The sequence below is a fragment of the Protopterus annectens genome, chromosome 4.part0, assembly GCF_019279795.1.
Source record: "Protopterus annectens isolate FY-2018-M chromosome 4.part0, PAN1.0, whole genome shotgun sequence".
NCBI classification, from domain to species: Eukaryota; Metazoa; Chordata; order Ceratodontiformes; family Protopteridae; genus Protopterus; species Protopterus annectens.
In genome coordinates, this window is record NC_056733.1 from 875,517,382 (window position 1) to 875,541,958 (window position 24,577).

The 24,577-nt window shown below is 40.3% G+C and overlaps 1 protein-coding gene across 1 annotated transcript in view; it reads left to right on the forward strand.

Annotated features, from left to right (window-relative positions):
• The window catches only part of GGT1 (gamma-glutamyltransferase 1), a gene marked incomplete in the record, with an annotated part of 1,527,627 nt that overhangs the window by 1,475,819 nt on the left and 27,231 nt on the right, over positions 1–24,577 (forward strand). Inside the window, 1 exon segment of the mRNA XM_044068834.1 lies at positions 19,488–19,615. Within this exon segment, the coding sequence (XP_043924769.1) occupies positions 19,488–19,615 (128 nt within the window).

Below are 24,577 nucleotides of genomic sequence, written 5' to 3' on the forward strand. Positions count from 1 at the left end.
CAGATGGGTTTTCCTGCCGTCAGGCGGGTCCACGGTCGGCCGAATTATAAAGTCTAGGCCCAGCGTCGGTTGTCGTCGCTTCCTCCCTGACATCAGTGTGACAGGGGTATAAAAGATCCAGCCAACGCCATTTTCTTCAGCCTTTCTTGCCGCGCGGTGCCCGAAGCAGAAGCAGTTCACAAGTGCCGGTCGGCCAGCTCCTGACATTACGAATATTTTTCAACCGAAGTCTTCTTGAAAGCTAAGTACCCCGTTGGGGAAACTTTTCATGCCTCAGACCGATGTCAGACAAAGTTAATAATTGCATTTCTTGTGGGAAGCAAATACCGCATAAGGATTTTCATTCCCTCTGCATTCCTTGCCTAGTCCCAGACCATGACGTCTCGGCCTGTCGTTTCTGTGCTACTTTCAACAAACGCACTATTAAGCGTCGGGCGGAGTTCGCCCAACACTATTTTGGCAAAAAAATTTAATTACATTATGTCGTCGGATACTCCGACTCCAGTTTTAAGTAAACGACGCAAAGATAAGGACCGACATACGAGGTCTGCGACTTCTACCGACACCACGCCAAAACCGACTACAGGTGGTCCGGTTCTCAGTGAGGCGCCTACGCAGCCCCTGACTACCGACGACACTTCATTGGCGGTGTCTTCTGTGCCTGAGGTCGCAGGCTCTTCAGCCCACACCCCGACTACAGATACCGAAGCCACTATTGGTGGTGAAACTCAGAGTTTAGATAGACCTGCCACCTCTCAAGGTGGCTACAGGCCTTCCTCTTCTTTTTCCATCAAGGCTTTCACTAAGTCTAAATCAGCCATGCATACTATAAAACAAGCTCCACAGGGCCCTTCTCAAGGCCCCATGCCTAAAAAGCAGATGCTCAAAATGGCTGAGGATTTGATTACTCTTATTAGGGGTTCTCAACCCCCCCCCCCCGGACAAAAGACCCAGAGTGGAGGAAGAATCCCCCTCCTCGAACCAGGCCTCCATTATTTCAGAACATTCTGAAGACCAGGAACATTCTTACTCCCCTTTTGAATATTCTGATGCAGAGGAGTCCATTCCCTCTGTCTCCCCCCCTGAGGATTACTCCTTTGGGGAAACCTTACATACCTTGAGGGAACACTTACACTGGGAAGGCCAAGAGTACTCAGACTCCAAGAAAAGGCTTAGGGATTTCCTCTTGCTTCCTCAGCACAGGCCTCTGGCTATACCTCCTGTCTTAGACATTCTAGATGATGTGTATTCGGAGGCCTGCCTTAACCCAGATTCTTTACCTCCAGCTCCAGTCAAGCCTGACAGGTATTACCGGGTTCCTGACTCACACCAATTCCTATACAAAAGCCATGCGGCTGACCCAGAAACTATATCACAGGGTCCCAGTGGAATTAAGGCCTCCACTGCTAAAAATCCATTACCTTCAGAGAGAGATTCCAGAGCTTTAGAGAGGTGGGGGAAAAAGGTTTACACCTCGGCCACCTTAACCATGAGGGCATTAAACTGTCAGTTCCATATGTTAAAGTACAAACAGTTTCTGTTATCACAGTTGAGAAACAAAATGTCACAACCTGAACAACCAGACTTGAAGGAGTTGCAGGATTTGATACATAGTGCAGAACGAGTGGGTAAACATACCTTGCAATGTGGTTTTGATGCTTTAGAGGCCTCATGTAGAACTGCTGTTACAGGATCAGTCATACGTAGGCATGCCTGGCTCAAAGAGCAAACCTTACCAGATCATGTCAAAGCTAAATTACTAGATGCCCCTCTGCAAAAAGATGTATTGTTTGGTGTTAAAGCTGAGGAGGTATTAAAGAAAATGGAGGAGAAGGCAAAATCAATGCAAACAGTAAAAGATTTCCTACAGGTACAACCTCCACATTAAGTAGAAATTGGCCATCCAAAAATTGATCCTTTCCAGCCACGGACAGACCCCAAAGAGGTAGATACAGGCACCCGAGGGGCAGAGGGCAATCTCAAGGATCATTTAGAGGCAGACAATGGCAAGCAACCACACAAAGAGGTGGTGAGGATAGTTCACTTCCATTCAGAAAGCAGAACCAATGACTTTCCCCTTTGCATGCCAAGCAAGGCTCAAATGGCAGCACCTTTAGGAGGAAAACTGGCATTATTTTCAAAAAATTGGCATATTGTCACAAAAGACAAATGGATCCTGGACATTATAGACAGAGGCTACAAATTTCACTTTCACACCCTTCCAAAAATGAGAGGCATGCCAAACCTGCCACACAATCAAAGGGCGGAGGCACAGAAACAAATTTCAGATCTCATGGACATGAAAGCTATTCAAGAGGTACCTGTACAAGAACAGGGTCAAGGTTTTTATTCCAGACTATTCCTGGTACCAAGGAAGGGAAAATATTGGAGACCTATTTTGGACCTATCCATCCTAAACACTTTTTTACTCGTGCCAAAATTCAATATGCTCACATTACAGCAGCTTCTTCCCATGCTGGGCAAGGAGTCTTGGCTGGTAACATTGGACCTCAAGGAGGCATACCTGCATGTCCCAATCAGACAAGATTGCAGAAGATACCTCATATTTCTTGCAGGTTCAACCCATTATCAATTCTCTGCATTGCCCTTTGGCTTATCTACTGCGCCCAGAGTGTTCACGAAATGCCTGGCATCAGTAATCACCTACTGCAGACTTCAAGGGATACAAATATACCCATATCTGGACGACTGCCTGATCCAAGCGGACAGGAAGCACATACTTATGAAACATCTGGCATTTGTAATAATGTTGTTGAATTCTCTGGGATACACAGTCAACAAAAAGAAATCAAGGCTAATACCCTCTCAAACAATAATTTTCCTGGGTGCCAGCTTGGATACAAACACCCAGATGGCCTACCTCACGCCAGAGAAACAAGGGCAACTAACTCAATACTTCAGAAAACTGGCAACTTTCACCAGGCTGACTGCAAGGAAAATCCTGCAGGCTCTGGGATTCATGGCATCTTGCATCCTGCTAATCCCATGTGCAAAGCTGCATATGAGGAAACTTCAGTGGTACCTAAAAACCCTATGGTCTCAACACAGCCACAGTTTGGAAACAATAATACCACTAATTCCATGTCTTCAAAAAGAATTTCTGTGGTGGGCTCAAGCATGCCAAAGAAACACAGGTCTCCCATTCTGCAAGCCTCAAGCAAATCAAATCATCACAACAGACGCCTCGGACTACGCCTGGGGGGCGCATATGACAGATCGGTGCATTCAGGGCAAATGGTCCCAAAAAGAAAAGCACCTACACATCAACCAGAAGGAAATGCTAGCAGTAATAAATGCAATTATAGCTTTCAAAGACCAACTGCATCCAGGCCAGCTATTGATAAGGACGGACAACACCACAGTAATGTGGTACATAAACAAACAGGGAGGTACCCATTCATACCCCCTATGCAGGCAAGCCATGTCTCTTTGGAACATGGCTCTAGAATTACAAATCGAGCTTCAAGCACAGTACTTGCCAGGCAGGGAAAACACACTGGCAGACAACCTAAGCAGAAATATGACAGATCCACACGAATGGAAGTTGCATCCTCAAGTTTTCACAAGGATAACTCAAGCATGGGGAAGGCCAGACATAGATCTCTTTGCCTCCCACAGAAATCACCAATTGGCAAAATTCTGCTCAAGGACCTTTCATCCACAGGCCTGGAAGGTGGACGCACTCTCCTTCAGTTGGGCAACAATGACAGTTTATGCCTTTCCACCCCTCCCTCTGTTGCCCAAAGTTCTATTAAAAACCAGAGCAGACAGACCAAAGATGATTCTCATTGCTCCAGACTGGCCAAGACAACACTGGTACCCACTCCTGAAAAGCCTGATGCATTCCCCACCATGGATCCTGCCTCTAATGCCTCTTCTACTGACTCAGCACAACTTCAAAACTCTACACAGTCAGCTGAAAACACTCAATCTAGCCGCATGGAAGATTCCTTATATTCACAACAGGCCCTACTCTCCAAGGAGGTGCAGGATGTCATTTTGGAGGCCAGAAGACCTTCTACAAGAAAAACTTACTCCGCAAAATGGAAATGGTTTTGTGCCTGGAATGAGAAAAAGGGTCAGAATCCTGGAATACTGAATTTACCCCAAATATTACAGTACCTAGCTGAGATGCTAAGCAATGAACTTTCATTCTCCTCCATCAAAATCCATGCCTCAGCCATTTCTGCAGAATACAACACTGATCCTCCTTTATTCTCTCACCCCCTCTTAAGACAGTTCCTCAGAAGGGCTAAGAATATAAAACCCCCAAGGAAACAACCAGTACCTGCTTGGGACCTCAATTTCATACTAGAAATGCTAACCTTGCCTCCTTTTGAGCCAGCTTCTTCAACAGAACTGCAATACTTGTCTTGGAAAACAGCCTTCCTCCTGGCAATCACTTCAGCTCGCAGGGTTTTGGAACTACAAGCCCTCATGGCTGTGCAGCCTTTCATCATTTTCCATCAGGACAGAGTTTCCCTACGAACCAATCCGTCCTTTATGCCTAAGGTGGTATCCAGGGTAGCCTTGAATCAGGCTATCCACTTATCTACCTTCTACCCTAATCCTCAAAACAAAGGGGAGAGACTACTACACTCCTTGGACATTCACAGACAGCTGCGTTATTATTTGGACAGAACAAAGCCTTTCAGAAAATCAGAGCAACTCTTTGTGTCCTATGCTGCAGGAGCTCAAGGGAAGCCTATTTCCAAACAGACAATCTCAAAGTAGATAGCCCACTGCATACGCTTTTGTTACTCTTTTCATGGTAAAACTGCACCTGCAGGCATCAGATCTCACTCCACAAGGGCCAGAGCTACCTCTGCAGCTTTCATCAGGGGGGTTCCTACCAAAGATATTTTTGAAGCAGCCACTTGGAGTTCCATACATACCTTCTCCAAGCACTATCACCTACCATTATACTCAAAATCTAGAGCAGGCTTTGCCACTGCAGTCTTGCAGGGCATCCTGGCTCCTCCAAGTTCCACCTAGTGCCTACCACCCCTTTCTTAGCTTTGGGATTCTACCCATCTGTTATGACTGCAGCTGTATGCACGATGAACATAGTACAGTTTTGTACCTACCATAAATGTAGATGTTCGAGTGCTAATACAGCTGCAGTCCAGGTTTCCCACCCTCCTTCCCCTCTAGGGGTATTCTTTTATGGTGTATTTGCTTGCAACTACTGTTTTTTTTATTATATTGCATTGCATTATTACATAATTTTATGTATTGCCTTCCTTCTGAGGGGCACCTGACATCTGGGGCAAGAAAAACTGAAGAAAATGGCATCGGCTGGATCTTTTATACCCCTGTCGCACTGACGTCAGGGAGGAAGTGACGACAACCGACGCCGGACCTAGACTTTGGAATTCGGCCGACCGAGGACCCGCCTGACGACAGGAAAACCCATCTGTTATGACTGCAGCTGTATTAGCACTCGAACATCTACATTTATGGTAGGTACAAAACTATACTTTCCTTACTGTCTGTCATTAAAGTGTTGTGCAGTGTTGTTCCCTACTGTTTGATAATGCAGTGAAGCACCATATTTAACTGACAGTGCTCAGCAGGGCCTTTGTATTGTAGGGTGAGTTTAGCTTTTAAACTAGAAAGCAGTATTACAGTTTGAGCATTAGCATTTGATTTCCTATGGCTTTTGTAGCATCAGTTTTCAAGTGCCGAGTATATTTGTAGGTGAATTTTATCCACTTTAGTCTTTCATCCTCTGTATGGGGGGGCATGTACTCTGACTGAAAAACAATCGTTGCTGAATAACTGATAAGATGCGATTCTCCCTTTTATCTGTATTTTCAGGAGAGCCAAATACACTTTATGGGTCTCAAAAAGGAACTGCCATGAATTTGTTACAGTATTTTATTAAATCCCATGATGCCTTATTGCTACATAATTTCAAAGCACCTAAATGCTCTGTTTTCTGTTATGCGTCATACAGGAGGATGAAATGCCATTAGGAGCACAAAAAAGCTTTTTTGCACTGCTACAAACAAGGCAGAGTGTTGGAGGGGTGATAGCCCCCCTACAGAGAATAACTTAGCAGACCTTAACATATCATTGTAAGATGCTTGTGCTTATGTCGTATTAATAAAACAAATGTATGCAGCTTCACTCTGTAGTCACATTATTTATTTTATTTATTTATTTATTTATTGCAGTTGGTTTACCAGGATAGTCCATTGGGCCAACATTTAACATTTGACAGTGACAATGTAGTTACAGAGAGATATTAATAGTAATAAAAATACAACTTATCAAGTACAGAATAGCAATAATAACAGTTAATACATTGAAAGAAACATGCTAGTAATAGAACAAATGTGAATATCTATACAGATTAGAGAACAAAACATAGTAACTAAATAAAAATAGGGTGTAATAATTAGGAAGAGTTAGTTATGTGCTAGATATAGGAAAAGAGACTTTCATTATTTTACTTTTTTGTCAAAGTTTCTTTCTGAATTAAAATAACTGAAGATACCTCAGTTAAAATAATATCAATAATTGTTCAGCTTAGAATGGAAACAACAAATGTCTTCTGGGTTGCTTTTTTTAAACTGCAGATGTAAAGTAAATGTACAAAATGAAACAAAGAGCAACTTTGCTTCAGGACCGCCCATCCTACTCTAACTTCAGCATACTGGGGCTTGCTTTCTTTCAAGAAGCAGGGTTCAGTCCTTGGACCATTCCTCTTAGGCATGTATTTCTTGGAGGTCTTATTTTATTTATTTTAATTTAGTTTGTTTGTTGGGTTAGTACACTGATCACTGTAGAGGTCAAAGCAAATGTTAAGAGTTTATGACTGACTGAGTTTGCAGAAAACTTTAAATTTTGTACCACCATGAACTCCCCAGAGGACACCAAAATCATACATTAGAGCTTTTCCCAAACAAATAGTTGATGTCAAAAACATATAATAATACTAAATGTCAAGAAATGTATAGTCATATCCTTTGGCAAGCATGAATTCACTTGTAACAAACTTTGCAAACACAACCCTGAAAGTTGATCCCATAGTCAGGGATCTTGGAACGTATGCTGACAACAAATTCTCCTTCTTCACTATGTATCCACTATTGTAAGGAAGTTATTTTTTATTGCACAGCTTATATCTAAAGGTATGCCATCCAAACTCAGGGATATAATCATTTCACTGTATTCGGCTGACATAGGTTCATAGGTGTATACTAGACTAACATCCACTAGGGCCCTTATAAGCTTAGCTATGCAACCCAAATGTGATCCTCAAAATTTGACTTATATAGGGGGTGATTTACTGACTGCCTCTGTCCATCAGAAACATTGGCATCAGACCAGGAATGAATTTCTGATTACCCATCCATTGGTCCAGGTTGTGATTAAACAGGTTTATGGAGGAACTCTGCTTTACATGGATGAGGAGCCTGTTCCAGAGAATATGAATTATCTTGAAAACAAATCTGTCTCTCCAACATGTCCTCTTTATGTCATAAGCAAAATTAAGGTATTTTGATTTAGTAGTTGTGATGCTGTTTGTTTTGCAGATGTGCGAAAGGTTCATCAAAACAGGGTCCTGGGAAGTCTTGTACACTAGGGAAAGATCACTTTTCAAAAGTCTGTATGATACAGAGTAAAGAGTCTGGGCTATGATAAAATCAGTGTAGGGTATTGTGACTACTCCAAAAAGAGAAATTTGTGGTATCCCTGGAAGTCTCAGAACTAAAAACAGTAAGCAACCTATACTTGGTCCAAACAAACCAAGAAGAAACTTTTGCAGTGTGGAGGGTGTGATGTTCTCTTCCTGAATTATGTTATGCACTTAGTTCACTTAATAAAAATCGAACTGTAAAATATAACTGTAAAATATGTGCTACAAAATAATCAAATAGAAAATAGTAGGTAGTCCACAGCTGAGTTAAAAATGAAATATCCTTTACTGAAACACACAAACAAATGAGTTATATAGTTAAGTGTAATGCAAAGCATTAAAAGCATTCCTTATTTATATATAATCAGGTTGTTTGGAGCAAGGGAGTAGTTACAGAGGGTGGTTCTGTTAACAACAATAAAAGCATTAAAATCATGCCTTTAACCAAGCCTTCCTTCCCCCTTAATGCCATAGTGTAAACAGAGACTGTACTACCTAAAACTGAAACTGAAAAGCTAGAGACAAACTACAGTCTTAAGACCAGTTTATTAACACTTTGTATAGGCTAACCAACTAATCCAAAATGTTATTAAGAAACTAATTAAAAAAAATGACTGGCTGACTTAAAATCTACCACTAGACAGAAAAAATATTAATAAATATATGACTTTTAACAAAGATTGCTTTCATATCAGATAAATACTTCATCAGGTTTGTGTGTCAAAAACAAATCATAATATGAATGTGCATGTGTATAGATAGGTTTACCATCAAAATTACGAGTGAAGGTGCGGCGACCACTGGATGTTGAATTATGGTTGGCTGAATCCAGCCAGAATGGAAAAACTCCAGCTGTACTCAGTCACATATCGCTTACTCAGAGGTGATCTCTGACTGACTTACAAAGCCATGACCAACTCAGAATTGATGGACATGCCCCACCTAAAGAAATCCAAGTCATTGCGAGCCACTCGCTCTAGTGAGCTAAACCTCGCCACAACAATAAATAGAACATGCTGGAGGGATAGATTCCTGCCACAGAGACTCCCCATGCTTTGGAACAAAATTCCTAACTACATTAGGCAGAGCCCCTCACTAACACTCTCCAAGAGAAACCTTGACGAGTGGATGGGTAACAGAAAATACACCCCTGGGGTCACTTCATTGGCTCTTCTTGACAGAGGCTCAGTTAATTAATCAGTGGGGTGGCAAAAGCTGGCACTCTGGCTAGGCTTATAAATGCCCTCGGGTAGATAGCCCAGTACCTACCTATGAACCTATGAATCTGTGTTCCCTGGTTCAGTGAAAGCACTGTGCATTCGCACATATGTGGTCAACCTTATTACAAGAGATCGGATACAGTGTGGATCGGGAACTTTACCCTTTCTCCCACTGTAGTGCGGTCTCGGAGTTGGAATATATAATTTTCAGGAGGTGTGGGGGGTGCAGGGGGGCTTGCCCCCCCTGCAAAAATGTGTAGTTCATTGTTGTACAGTTCGTTCTTACTGCTGACAACCTGAGCATACACTATTATTGTGTAAGGTGCAGGGGACAGAGTATGTCGAATAATGCCAAATTCAAATTATTGGCATGAAGTTTGACATACTGACCTAGGTAGTGGTCCATGTTCAGTGTTGTGGGTCGGTAAAACGAACATTTTCTTTTTGACAGTCACAATTTTGATAGTAAACCATACAGATTTACAACTGAAAACCTAAGTAGGGTAAAAAACATACAAATAATTGCTAAGCTGGAAATACAGTGATACTGTCTTTCGGCTTTTCCCGGTTAGGGGTTGCCACAGTGGAACTCCGGTCTGTTAATGATTGGCAGTAGATTTTTATGTGCTGGCTTGCCGGGCCTAACGCACAACCTTCAGTGAAGGAACACCCATTCACGCATGTCGACACACAGAAGGCGCTCTAACTGAGAATCGAACGTGCAACGTCTAACTGTGAGGCGACAACACTACCGCAGCACCAACACCGCAGTCAAGCTGGAAATACAGTGATAAATATTAAAAATAAATCGGGATCTTATAGGTTCATAGGTTGGTACTAGGCTATCGGCCCTAGGGCTTATGCAAGCCTAGCCATAACAATTCTCTATTCCCTGGATATTTCTTCCCATGATATTTACTTCTCTGGGCCCCTGTCTAGGGGGTGAATTTCCTATCTCCCATCCAATCATCAAGGTTCCTTTTGAAGAGGGCCAATGAGGCGCTCTGCTTGACATGTATGGGCAGTCTATTCCAGAGTATGGGGAAGTCTCTGGGTCAGGAATCTATCCCTCCAGCATGTTTTGTTCATTGTGATGAAAAGGTTTAGATCCCTGGAGCATGTGGCTCTGAGGGATTGGGATTTCTTTAAGTGGAGCATGTCCAACAGCTCAAGGTTTGACATGGCCTTGTATGTTAAGCAGAGATCACCTCTGAGTAGACGATATGCCACAGAGTATAGCTGGAATTTTTTTAGACGGTCAGCATATGGCATCTGCTTTAGGCCTGTGATTCTTTTAGTGAGGTATTTCTGTGGCCTTTCCAGCTGTTGCAGATGTCTTGTGAGGTACATACCAAACTGGGCATTATACTTTATAATGGGTCTAATGAGGGATGAGTACAGTGGGACAATGACCTCCTTTTTTCTAGATGAAAAGCCCTTAGTGATGAGGTGTGCCACATAGAAGGATTTCCTGACTGTTGTGGTGATGTGGTTATCTGTTTAAGTGTGACATCTAATTAAGAATACAGTAGTAAAACACAGCAACCACCAACCTGTACCAGAACTTGGGTCCACTGAAAAAATTGTAAACCACAAAAAATACATAAAAGGATCCAAGGACGACCAAAGAACTCCAAAATAAATCCGTTTTTGATGTATAAAAGGTAGAAGCATAAGCGCTTTCGTAGCAAAGCTACTTCATCAGATGCATATCACAACTAAACAATCCAGCTTCATTAAATACACTAACTGAATATCACATGACTAACAAGCATGCATTCTTAAAGGCATATATCATAAAAAGCTCCTATAATAAAAAAAATCTGATGTAATATGCATATGTAAAAAATGTTAACTAGTTAAAGTACATATAAACATATGTAAGCACTATATGCTATGAATACAAAATCAAATCATTGCCTGTTCAATGGTTTGGCATTAAGTCTAGGTCTTAAGGGTACTCTGTCATTCAGGCTATGCCCATAATCTCCACGTAATCTGACTATCCATTTAGCTTCTAACTGCTCAGTTTGGTTCCTAATATCACCTTTCCTAATATTCTCAAAAATGCGTCCTATTACCATAAATTTAAAGAGGTGAGTGGTATCTGTATCTACATTGTGCTTGGATAAGGTACTAACTATACTGCCTTTACTAATATGATAGTAGTGTTCCTTAATCCTGTCTCTGAGTGCTCTATCAGTTTTTCCAACATAAAACTTCATACAGGTTAAACAGTAAGCCAAATAAACCACATGATGACTACGGCATGTTGCAGATACATTAAACCTGTATACTCTATTCTGATCAGGATGGTTAAACATACCACTACTGTCTATATATTTACAGGCTTGACAAAGTCCGCAGGCAACAGTGTGTTCATACTCCATTTTAGGTAACTTATTTTTCAGATAACACAAACATCTTTTTAAAGACTTCATATTTTTATATACAAATCTAGGTTTAATATCTACTACGGCTTTAATGTCATAGTCTGTGGTCAGAATATCCCACTGTATCTCAATAATCTCCCTATATTGTTTTATATCACTGGAATAATGCAAACATAATTTTAATTTATCATTCATCTGCAATTTAATCTGTGAATCACTACTATATTTCTTACCAAACTAAGGCCTAGCTCTACTATTTCTCAAACCAGATACCAACTCAACACTCTCAGCAACATTGTCTTGTGTGTAACCCCTAGCAGTAAAGGCTTCCATTAAAAACTGAGTTTGTCTAATAAATTCTGAATCTTTCACGTTTGATCTGGATGCTCTGTATACTTGGCTTCGAACCACACTTTTGAAAATATGTAATTTTATTAGTATATCTTACAATGAAGTCCCATATGATGAGAGTCCAGGGAAGTGCATTTGCTTCCCTTAGGGCATTAATATTTGGGACTCCATTGAGAGTAACTGTATGTATGGTGTTAAGTGTTGTTTTTTTCTGAGCGCCTTTCAACTTGCTGAGGCATAGCTTTGCCAACAGATGGTCTAGGTAATCTTTGTTGTTTAGGAAGATTGCTTTTATGTACCTCAGCGTACATTGCAATGTGGGTGTTGTGTGTGCAGTTTTGACAACCTGGTACACGCTTGTATGTGAGAGTTTAGCCTCCAGTGTCATTGTGTAAGTGACCTCTTGCATACTATGTCTGTTATAGGATTAAGTAGTCATTGGTAAACATGAGACAATTGCTGCATTGTCTCAAGATGCCCATATCTACCAGGCTGGCTACAGAGAAGTTAGGAAATTGCATATCCATGCTGTCCAGTCCTTTGATTGGTGAGGTACAAGGGGGTGGTATATCTTGGGGTTAGAAAGTTATTAATGGTACTTTGTTGGTCGAGACTAATACAGGCGCTTTATTGGGACAGATTATGTTAAACAGTACTTAATTCTGCTAACTTTAATGTTTATATAATACCGAATTCTACTAAATATATAGGTATTGCCACTCAGTGCCCAACTAGTTGATATAAGCTTGTCAGCGTGCAAGGTATTTGCTCTATATTTACTGGTTTGTAGGCTACAGTTTTATGGATCGATCTATAGGGAAAATTTCTTCCTAGGTGTTTGCTGCTACACAGAGCACTGCCAACCTCCACTGCTCAGTGAGTACCTCTGCACCAAATACACGGAATTTATCTTCTTTTTCTTTCGGCTGTTCCCGTTAGGGGTCGCCACAGCGGATCATCTGTTTCCATTTCTTCCTGTCCTCTGCATCATGCTCTTTCACACCAACCCCCTGCATGTCCTCTCTCACCACATCCATAAACCTTATCTTAGGCCTTTCTCTTTTCCTGTTACCTGGCAGCTTCATCCTTAGCATCCTTTTCCCAATATACCCAGCATCCCTCCTCAGCACATGTCCACACCAATGCAATCTCACCTCTCTGGCTTTGTCTCCAAATCGTACAACCTGGGCTGACCCTCTAATATACTTATTCCTAATCCTGTCTACCCTCGTCACACCCGGTGCAAATCTTAACATCTTTAACTCTGCCACATCCAGCTCTGACTCCTGCCTTTTTGTCAATGCCACTGTCTCCAACCCATATAACATAGCTGGTGTCACTACCCTCTTGTAGACCTTCCCTTTCACTCTTGTCTGTCACAAATCACTCCTGACACTCCTCTCCACTCACTCCACCCTGTCTGTACTCTCTTTTTCATCTCTCTTCCACATAATAGTACAGAAAAAAACAAAAAACTAACTAATGAGCCCTCCGGCCAATACAAACAACTATATTATGAGCCCTTTGGTGTGTTTCCCAAGTCAGATAGACCAGGCAAACACCTCCTGCCACAAGGTGAATAAACCCATCCTTCTAATGTAACAACACAGTCAAACAGGCCCATAAGTGCATTACTACCACAAACTAGTTAAACAGCTAGCAGGAAATTCCTTGCTGAAGGCGATTTCAAGACAAGTCTTACAACCATAACGGTGAGAAGAAGAGCAGTTTTTACACTAATACAGTGAAATACACGTATAAATGCAAGAAACAGTGGTGATCAGTCAAAATAACTTAAGCAGCTGTGATTTAGCAATTAAAAGTACTTAGCTTTGCCTGGATGGCACTGGATACAACATAACAGTTCTGGAACACAGGCTAGGATGCCAAGCTTTGCTGAGCTCTGGGAAAGTGAGCAAGAAACAATATATAGTAAAGGAGGTTTTCTAAGACTAAGTCTGGTTTGCTGGGTGGGCACTCACTACCATGGGTCTATGGAAAATAATGGGTGGGAAGAGTACTTAAATAGCTTATACAACAGACAAGAGCAATGAAAGAGAGGACACAGGGACTTTGGAAATCAGATTATCATAAGAGGCAGAGGCCAGAGAAAAAGCCTTATAAAACCACCACAGCAAAAGGGTGACAGAGTTGGAAAAATGATTAAAGCCCAACTAGAGAGTGATCCAGTCAAATAAAGACAGTATTGCAGATATTTCAGAAACGTTAGCTTAATGTCATAGTGGGGGTGGGACAGATACAAAGACCATGTGAACAGAAGGCACTAGAATGCAATTTTAAGCAGGTAAATAATCAGAAGAATATAAAAACTGTAAGAGCAAAATGGGAATACCAACACTGTAAAAGCAATGAAGCACTAATCCTGGAGTAGAAAAAAAGAATACTCTCACTATTGAAATTATACTACAGTTTAAGGCACCAGACTATGCAGAAATTTTCCAGTAATACTGTTTATGGAAAACATGCAGTAATAAATGACTAAGGCTCAAATCTGGAAGTAGCTCATAGTTCTGCCACAACTGTGAATGAAATTATTTGACCAATGCCTAGCAGGGTTTAAAATGCAAACAGCTAGCTTTTACAAGTAATTCCATTTGTAGAAATAGAAGTGCAGTATAATGTAAAACACAATCTTCCCTGTTACACCAGTCATTGAGTAGAACGCCCTTGTCGGATTGTACCTGTAAATATTTGCACAACTGGAGTAACCACTACACTTTCTCACTAAAAAAAATCAGTAACATAAATCACAAAAGCTATGCAGGCTATCACAAATTCTTGTTCATCTTCTTGCTATCATAAAGGCTAGAGTTGACCTCTGCCTCATTTATAGAACCTCAACAAACCCTATCCTGTCAGACCTATTATACATTCGCAAGTGTAGTGGTAGTGGTAGTGTGAGCACATGCTCAAGGGATCTCTTTTGCAACATAAATTGTATGTGTTGGAGGGACAGATATGTATCACAGAAAATACCTGTTCTTTGGAATCTTCTTCCAGTCCATATAAAGCAAAGTACTTCCCTTACTATATTAAAATACAATGCAATGGTGCAGTGGTAGCGTTGTTACCAAACAGCAAGATGCTCTCCATTTCGATTCTCGGCTGGGGTGCCTTCTGTGCAGAGTCTGCATGTCCTCCCTGCGTTCGTGTGGGTTTCCTCCGGGTGGTCCGGTTTTCTTCCATGTTACAAAGACATGCATCTGGAGCATTTCTCCCCGGGCCTCCGCTAAAAATTGGCTCATTACAAGTTGGACTTTCCCAGTTAACAAATGTTAAATAAATAAATACATATAATTTGAATGACTGGGCATGAAACTGCAAATTCACCCCCAGTAGGTTTAGTACCCTTGTCCCTTATGGAACAGGGCAACAAGTACATGTCCCAACATATCCTACCTCTGCCCACCTCTGGGTTAAACATGCTCAAACTATAAGGGCTAAGGACTATCATGGGAAAATAAGGTTACTCTTCTTAAAGATTCTCACAGATCAATAACCTAATAAGCTTCTATGAATCTATATGAGTCACCACAATACTGAAGCTCATAACCTTAGTACTCACTGCATATAATCATCCCAAACCTGCAAGAAATATTTATAATTCATACACTATAGTACCATATGGCAACATCAGTAACATTAATTAAAAAAGCTGAGCAGAGGCATTCTACATTCTAAGGGGGGGCAGACTTAATGTCCTACTTTATTCAGTTAATTCACTCATACTCACAGAGTGTATGTATGTATGGGGATGTCTGATGCACAGTATGCACAGCCCATATACTGTCCTGCATAGCCTGGCTGTAATACTGCATAATTCACTCATACTGACAGAGTGTATGTATGCATGTATATACGGGGATGTCTGATGCACAGTATGGACAGCCCATATACTGTCCTGCATAGCCTGGCTGTAATACTGCATGCATCATTTTACTCAGCAGTGTCTGCACTAACTCTGTCAAGGCCATAATTGTGGACCTAATGCCACCTTTTTGCCTGTACTGTACTGTACTGCACCAACTTCTGCCCCATGGTACCATTGTGGCCACTGCACGTTCTTCCCCTGACTCTCCATCCTGCTGTTCTGTTGCTGTTATGATTGGTATGTGAAGGCCTTGCTGTTTTGTTCACCTGCTGTTCCAGTTGTTTACACAATGCCATATTGTGTGGCATTGTGTATGCAATGCTATATTGTGTGATATTGTGTAAACAATGCCATATTGTGTGGCATCATGTAAACAATGCATTTTGTATGGCATGCACAACAAAGATCTTGCTGCATATATCTGGAATGGATTGAAGTGTGTCCCTTCTGAGTTATCTAGACATTGTATGCTTCCCCTCACTAGTTGAAATACATGCTCCACTCTTTTTGGATTCCACATGAATAGTGTTACAGGCATTTTCTTTCATGCTTTTTTTTTGGGGGGGGGGGGTTGGATTATGTAGGAGGAACATCCACCAGGGCATTGCCTACTGCAAACAGCACGCAACATGTTATGTGTGTCCTGACCCCAACTTGCCTAGTACTTGTGCATATATACATATCAGTCCTGCCTGATTGTGTGCACATAACAACAAGATGTTCATCTGGGGAATCCTCTTACAAAAAACATTGGTATATGTTGGGCATATGCAAAGTGTGTGAATAATGTGCACTGCCCAGGTGGTGGACTGAAACATTGTTATGCAATGACCTTAGCATTGCAGACCACCTTGCCAGCTCAAGACATAGAAGCCCTATCTTTAGACTTATACCAGGTTCTCTAACTGAGGTGGGGCCTACATCAACACGTGTACAATTTACAGCTCTCAGGACCACAGGGAAATTGGCTATTCATGGTGCTTGTTCTCTTCTCCACTGTCCTGGTGAACCTGATATGTTCTTCCACATGCTGTAGGATTATACTGAAGAACTGCTTTATTATCTGTGAGGATGATGTATTTGATATTTTTAGCATGGCCCTTGAAGGTCTCTGGAAGTCTCTGCAGCTAAAATAGTCAAGGCTTCACACAGGTTTGTAGCCAGATGAATAGGCATAACCTGCATCCCCCTTGATTCTGCCTGTGGGTGACTCAATTTGACTAGGTCCCTTGTAATGGCCCTCTCCACATAGAAATGGTCCGCAGTCTGTTCATCTGTGAGCTGGAGGTATGCCAAGTGCTGTCTCAGCTTCCTCCTGTGGTGGTAAGGAGGACTGCAATGTGCAACATTACAGGCAGTGGCTGCAATGGTCACTCCCAGTACTTATGGCTGCACTACTACTACTGCTGCAGGCATGTGCCCCAGTCACTGGCTGCAGTGGTCACTCCCAGTACCCATGGCTGAACTACTAGTACTGCAGGCATGTGCCCCAGTGCAGCGCACCTGTTTTATACATTTCTGAAGGGCATCCATCATTTTAATCATTTTGGGTTCCTTCATTTGCATATAGTTCCACATTTCCATGTTATTATACAGTCATTAACATGCACTGCACACCAAGCTGTTTTGCACATTGAGCAGTTATTCTGTCTGTGTTTTAAAATGGCCGACATCTTGTGCCTTGACATTACCTGTGCTACATTGCATAACCTATGAATTCAACACATTGGCTGCATCCTGTTATGCTTCCTTCCATTTTGTTTGCTTTCTCTTTACTTACAATGTTCCTCCAAATTCCTAAAGTTGTGTAAATCGACATCTCCTGCTGCGCTCACTTATGGGTCTAACTTCACTTGTCATACTATACTTCTCAACCACTTAGTGAAAGAATTCTGGACAAAGCCAAAAATAAAGTGAGGACAAAGGCCCAAAATCAGGAACAGATTTTATATATCGATCTTACAAACTTACCAAGTTGATAGAAAAACAGTTTTTTTTTGCATTAGCATACATTTTCTAAAGGAAAGGAGTCTGAAACTCAAATGTCTGTTATTATTTAGTGATTGCAATCCTCACTGTCAGAAAAAATATACATTTTATAAGAAACAGACCAAAAATATGAGGCAAAAATCTGGACATTCTGTGAAATTCTAGGTAATTGAGAGATACAATACAGTCAGTCACATAGTGATAGCGACAGTGGTTTTAATAAAATTGACTGAAGCACGAGGAGGCCCATAGTTCCTCCATACTAACACCCACTCATGCCACTTGATTTGTTAAACTTTGAGATCACTGTATGAGGGAGAAACACTGCAGAAACTATGAAGGTTCAGTGAAATTAGAGTTTAAATTACATTTCAAACAATAATCTTTGTGTGTTCATTCCACAGGAATCAATCTCCCACAGGCCCTGCTTTAGGTATAACTTTCATCCATTAGCATGACACCCTTTATTTTTAGCATTGCACACATAAGGATTGCAAAGACGTACCAGTAACACCATGGTTCTGCCACAGCTGGGGTAATTAAAGAAGCAGCATAAGCAAAGGTCTTTTTTCTGTCTGCTTTGAAGTCCCTCCTACTCCATGTGGTCCATATCAGTATTCTGTGAAGTCCCTCCTACTCCATGTGGTCCATATCAGTATTCTGTGAAGTCCCTCCTACTCCATGTGGTCCATATCAGTATTCTGTGAAGTCCCTCCTACTCCATGTGGTCCATGTCAGTATTCTGTGAAGTCCCTCCTACTCCATGTGGTCCATATCAGTATTCTGTGAAGTCCCTCTTACTCCATGTGGTCCATATCAGTATTCTGTGAAGTCCCCTCCTACTCCATGTGGTCCATATCAGTATTCTGTTTGCTTTATCCACTATTTCGAACTGAAGCACAGCTATGTACTTTGAAATCAGTACTGATGACTCTTATTCATATGTGCTTTATCAGCTACCAGGATCCTTCTGTCAGGGCTTGTTTTAATCCATATTTCCAGTAAAGAAACCTAGTTACTCATTCATCAACCTAGTCCCTCCAGGGTCTTGGGCCTTTTTACTACAGCTTAGAAGTCCATCCACACTGCAGTCTCTGCCATATAATCTTTTGGCATTTGAGCACCATTTTGTTACTGATTGTACTGATTTTTACAGCTAAATGCAATGAAAAACTGCAGTCTGGTTACTCAGCCCTTCTGAATGTCATTTATTTCCTTCAACGTCCCTAGTCCCTTTCATATGGGACGACCTGCTTTCTTCTGTATAAATGTAAATATCAAACTAAGCATAAATTCATCACATTAGTCCATGACGCTATGACTCCATCATTGCTTACAGTAATGCTGACCTCACTGACTTGACATCACCACTATGACTTCGTCATTGCTTACAGTGATGGTGACCTCACTGACCTGACATCGCAGAGAATGCACATCACCTCAGTGATGGAAAAGCTGATGTTTTTCCATACAAAAGAGCCATCTCTGACTTTTAAGTAGACTGGTGTGTTGATGGATAGTCAGAACGTGGGTGGCTGGTGGTACCTCCCCCCACTCTTTTACCTCCTGTGACATCCTCATACCTCTTTGTGTTCATGTATGCATCTAAGCTTCACAAAGTGTGTCTGTCAAGAAAGGAGTACCATCATACCAACTTGGATGGCAGAGACCAGGGTAGCACACCACCACAGAATGTTAAAGTAAGGTATACACTGTGTTTAGAGATTACAATGAAGTCAGTATGGCAAGGAAAGTACATAAAATGCATGTCATAACACTTAATTACTTACAGTTTTCAAATAAAGTAATTGTGCCTTACAAATTCTGACATAGCAGTATTATTAAGGTATTTCTTTCTTTTAAAGGAAAGTTGCTGGTAGATTCAGTACAATGGCTGTGATAAGTATTAAAGTCTGTATTTGTAGTCCTCTCCATGCTGTTAGAATTAACTGCTGTTTTTTATTTCCTTTCAGCTTTGGGTCACTGGTTCTTTCTCCGAGCACCGGAATACTGTTTAATGATGAAATGGATGATTTCAGCTCACCATATATAATCAATGGATTTGGGCTCCCTCCTTCACCCAACAATTTCATTGTGCCAGGTAAGCACCCACTTTTCTGTCCTTTCTGCCAAATAATTCCAAGCAGGGCCTTTACCTGGTGTTTGCAGTCTTAAGTGAATATATTTTTGGATCTCGGTTTGAAAATACCTTGATAGGAACTCAGAAGTAATACAGCTGCCATATGACCAGTGCAGAGAGCAGAGGTACTACCATTTGCTTTTTTTTTGCTGACAAAAACAGAAGTTAGGATCATAATACATGGGATGTATTTATGTACCTTTAATCCTGTTCTGTGATCAGAAGTTACAGGAGTGTAATAGTGCATTTTAAAACATGACTATTCCTTTAGATATTCATAGTATTGATTAACAAGGAGATATATGCATTACGTACAACTTAATTTGCAGTAAAGCCCTTCAGAAAACCCTATTTATGGAGAAATCATAGATGGGTCATTATGAAACTGATGCAAATATCTGAATGACACTGTGGACAGACTCGGTGCTTCTAGTACCCTAAGCACAAAGAGAAATAATGCCACCAAACGAAAGTCAACACATTCGGTATGAAAGCATTTATCTAAACAAAGGAGAGCTTCACTCTCCATCCGCATCTGACTACAAGCCACTCATTAAAAATCAATCAGATTTATTATTTACATATAAGTATGTTAAACAGAGCTATAAATGCTTTAGGAAAAATGATGCATATAGATATATCGTCTTATCCCAAATACTGCTACTGGCAATCCAAGTGCTATGGATAGTTGTCTCTTTCTGGAATGTTTATTTATTTATTTATTTTATTTATTTATTTAACATTTGTTTACCAGGAAAGTCCAACTGGGACAGAGCCCATTTTCAGTGGAGGCCCGGGGAGAGTTTACTATTATATCTCTTACCTTTGAAAGCCATGCCTTTAAGTCATGTTGTACCAGAGTTATTATTATTATTATTATTATTATTATTATAATATAGTGGTTTGATTGATTGCCAGCTCATTTATCTTAATATTAGGTACATTGCTCTTCTATTAATATATGTAATATTGTTTTGATTTACTGTCCTTGTTTACTCACTGTTCAGTCATCGTACATATACAGTTATAATTACTTGTTCACCTTTTGGCCTGGGTCCTTGAACTAATCCATCTGCCCATTTATCAAATAATTAAGTAAATAACAAGCTGACGTAATATAATGAGATTTATCCTGGCCTATCCTGTTCTCCAACATCAATGATACCAGTACATGTTTTGAGAATTTTCATCATCACAGAGGACACCATGTGGAATCATTTCCCCATTACAGTTAACACCAGTGCTGGGCTTTTATTCTGGGTATGTGTTTTTGCACTACATTGCTCTAAATAAATGTGTTTTTTGTGTCTCCCCACTAAACACACTCACACATGAACATTGTTTGATGGCCTGAGTGATAGTTTGCCTATCCTGAAGGGCAGCAGTCATTACATTAATGGGGTGATTTGCTACAGCAGCAGAATTATTATTTATTTCTACTCACTGATTGTCTGCTTAATGCTGGAGTACATCAGTGTATCAGTCCCTGGTCTAGACTGCAGAGTGCAGTGAGATCGTTGCTTTTTAGGGCAAATAGTTTCCAGGTGATCTGTCTGGTACTATTCCGGAACAAATGTCCTTTCTGTACATTCTGCAGTGGCATTGAAGACATAGCTGGATGATCATGTCATATTTGGATGGTGTAGTGGTACAACGGTAGTGTTGTCACCTCACAGCAAGAGGTTCTCTGGTTTGATTTTCAGCTGCAGTGCCTTCCGTGTGGAGTCTGCATGTCTTTCCTGCGTTCGTGTGGGTTTTCTCTGGGTACTCTGGTTTTCTCTAACATTACAAAGACGTGCATCTGGAGCATTTCTCCCAGGCCTCCGCTGAAAATTGGCTTCATTACAAGTCAGACTTTCCCAGTAAAAAGATGTTAAATAAATACATAAAAAAATAAGTATCCAGATATGTCCTTAATGTGGCTCTTTTCTGTGGCTAGACTTCATGGAGGAGTCTGTGACAACATGTACCTGCTATCTGGATGTTGCAGGAACATACCATTGTCTTTTCAAAGAGTAGAACATCCCATAGCCTTACTAAATAAGTTTTGCAGTTCAAAAACTAAATTTAACAAGCATTTGTCACTAATATATATTTGATTGCAGATTGGGTATATGTATATACGTTTTATCATTATCTGATGTTGCCTGAATGTTAAAAGTAAAAATTGAGAGACTGTGTGCATTGTAACAAAGGTCGGGTGCACACACTGAATGAGTGAATGTGAACATTTCTTTTGGAGCTGTAAGAAAACTTTATACAGCTGAAGTGAGGCTCATATTAATGCTGTGGCTTAAAGAATATTAATATCAGAAGTTGTACTTTAAAGAAATATCGTGTTTATACTATGCATTGCTTTACTTAGCTTGTATCACTGCTTGAACCACTTATCAGAGTAGCATGACAAATTGTTAAATAAGGAGGCATCAGGTCTGAACCTCTGCAGTAGCCATTATCTAACTTTGTGTCTGATTTCCTAAGGCCACTGCAGTCTATGATGATAATCCTTCACAAATATGCTTTATTTGCTGCAGCTACACATGACATTATTTACCACAGGATGCAGATACCTATTTTCCAGCTGATAAATCCTAGCCAGATAGCTAATTAAACAGCAATAGAGCTTGTATGGCATTTCTTCCCCCAAATCACATTGTGCAATTTGATAAAGATATTTTTATTTCTCCTTATAACTTTTTGCTAAACAAAGGAAACAGGAAAAGTTCAAAGTGAAGAAAAAAATGACTAATTTCTGTTTGTGTACTCTTCACACATATGTACAAGATTTCTGTAAAGCTGACAATACACAACCTGTTTCAGAAAGCGCAGGATACTCAGGAATCTCAGAGAAATATTTTATACAATTTTATTTATTTGCTGCCACTTTCTCAATCAAACAAGTGCTGCAAACCCCACTAGCCCAATCTTCTGTAACTACCCATCCCTCCTAACACCTGACCTTATAAAACTGTATAGCCATACTAGAGCTGTAACTCTAACCTTAAAACTCCCACCCATTCCCTAACTGAAGTCCTCACTCCCTTACCATTAGGCTCATTTTAACATGATAAAAAGGTACACTGCCATATTGCAGAAGACCATGTAAAGACAAGCAAGTCAGGAATAGGTTCATAAGTTAGTACTAGGTAGGTGCTGTTATAGACAATTGTAAGCCTAGACAATGTCCCTTGTTGAGAATCAAACACTGTCTCTCTTCTCTGTGAAGTAAACACCTTAACTATTATGTCAACTCTCCACCCAACTAGGAATTCAAAGACAATGAAGTCACTGGAAGAAGGCAAGATGCCTACTAATGTACCTCTGTACTATACTTAGTACCCACGGTGGATGACAGCAACATGAAAAGAGAGACAGCTGTGGGTATGGTGAGGTAACATAGCACATAGGCATGATAGGTCAATGTACAGCTGATAGAGCATAGTTTACGAGCATGTTAGCATGTTAGCTGAATGTCCAGTCAGAGATCTCACCATCTAATTTAGATAAATAGGTGCATTTGTCATAGGTGAAATTATTATGTGTAAGACCAAGTGGGTTGTCAGTAAAGATTAGTCAATTGCTACACTGCCAGAAAAAATGAGTGCTAACAGGTTGGTAATCATGGGACTAAAGCAGGCTAGGGTTATATGGTCAGAGGTAGTGATTTTTGAGGTCAATTAATAATGTTGGTAATGGCTAATAGAATTTAAACAGTATTGATACAAAATCAGTGCAAAACTTTGGTGATTGAAGACACAAGTATATGGAACCAATTATGAGTAATATTTTGTCTGGGTATAATTGGTTACATCTCTGTTTATCTATGGATAATCAATATTCTGGGTCTGTGTAACACTGGGAGGATAAATACATTTACTTAGTTTAAGATAAGCACTTTTACAAAATTGCATTTTGTGTTTACTAAAAACAACCAATGGAAGAGGAGTATGTGTGTGTGTGTGTGGGGGGGGTCAGGGGGTGGAGTTTGTGATCAAATTAACATAAGGGGCAGACAACTCCAGAGCCACTGGATTTAAGAGCAGACATTTCCTACATAGAGGTGTATTTTATGGCACAGGCAGTTCAAATGAGTTTACTTGGAATGCTTTCTAATAAAAATATTAGTCTGTAGTTCCTCCCAAAATTCACAAGTAATTAACCTTCTGTAGTTACTATTTATCACTAAGAGACACAAGCTTCTTAAACCAAGCTTTTAGTATTCAGATGAAAAGAACTTCAAATAATTCATTGAAAAAAAAAAAAAAACAAAGTGCAATAAAGCAAGATAACAATATGAGCAATACAAACAAAGAAGTATGTTATTTTCACACAGTCAATTCTATGGCAGAGGCAGTTCAAGTGAGATTTCTCAGGATCACCTTGAAATGTTTAGAAGTAAAAATACTACTCTTGCTCCTCCCATAATTTACATATTAATTACTTTGTGTAGATTTCTGTAAATCACCAAGAAGCACAGGCATTGTTTTCTCTGCTAGCCAAAAGCTTTAGTATTCAAGGAAAACGATGTTAAATAGCACACTGTAAACAAATAAAATAACATCATTAGTAATACAAACCAAAAAATATGCTTTTCCCACATAGCCATATAGTCTATGTCAGAGGCAGTTTAGATAACTTTCTTCAAATTGTCAGGCAGTAACTTTAAGTTCATTTTATGAAATTCTAAGATTGGAGAATCCAAGTATCTACATCTTCATAAAGCTAAATTTATGGATATAAATGCATGTTTTAATTGTAACTAAATACTACTTACTGGCTACAATTATCATGTAAGCAGTTGCCACTATCTTTAAAACTATTGAGTATTTGTCAGTATTTACCTGTGAAAGTGTATTCCACTGAAAGTGTCTTATAGTAACAGCCAAGCTATAAGTAAATAGACACAATGCTTACACCTACTGG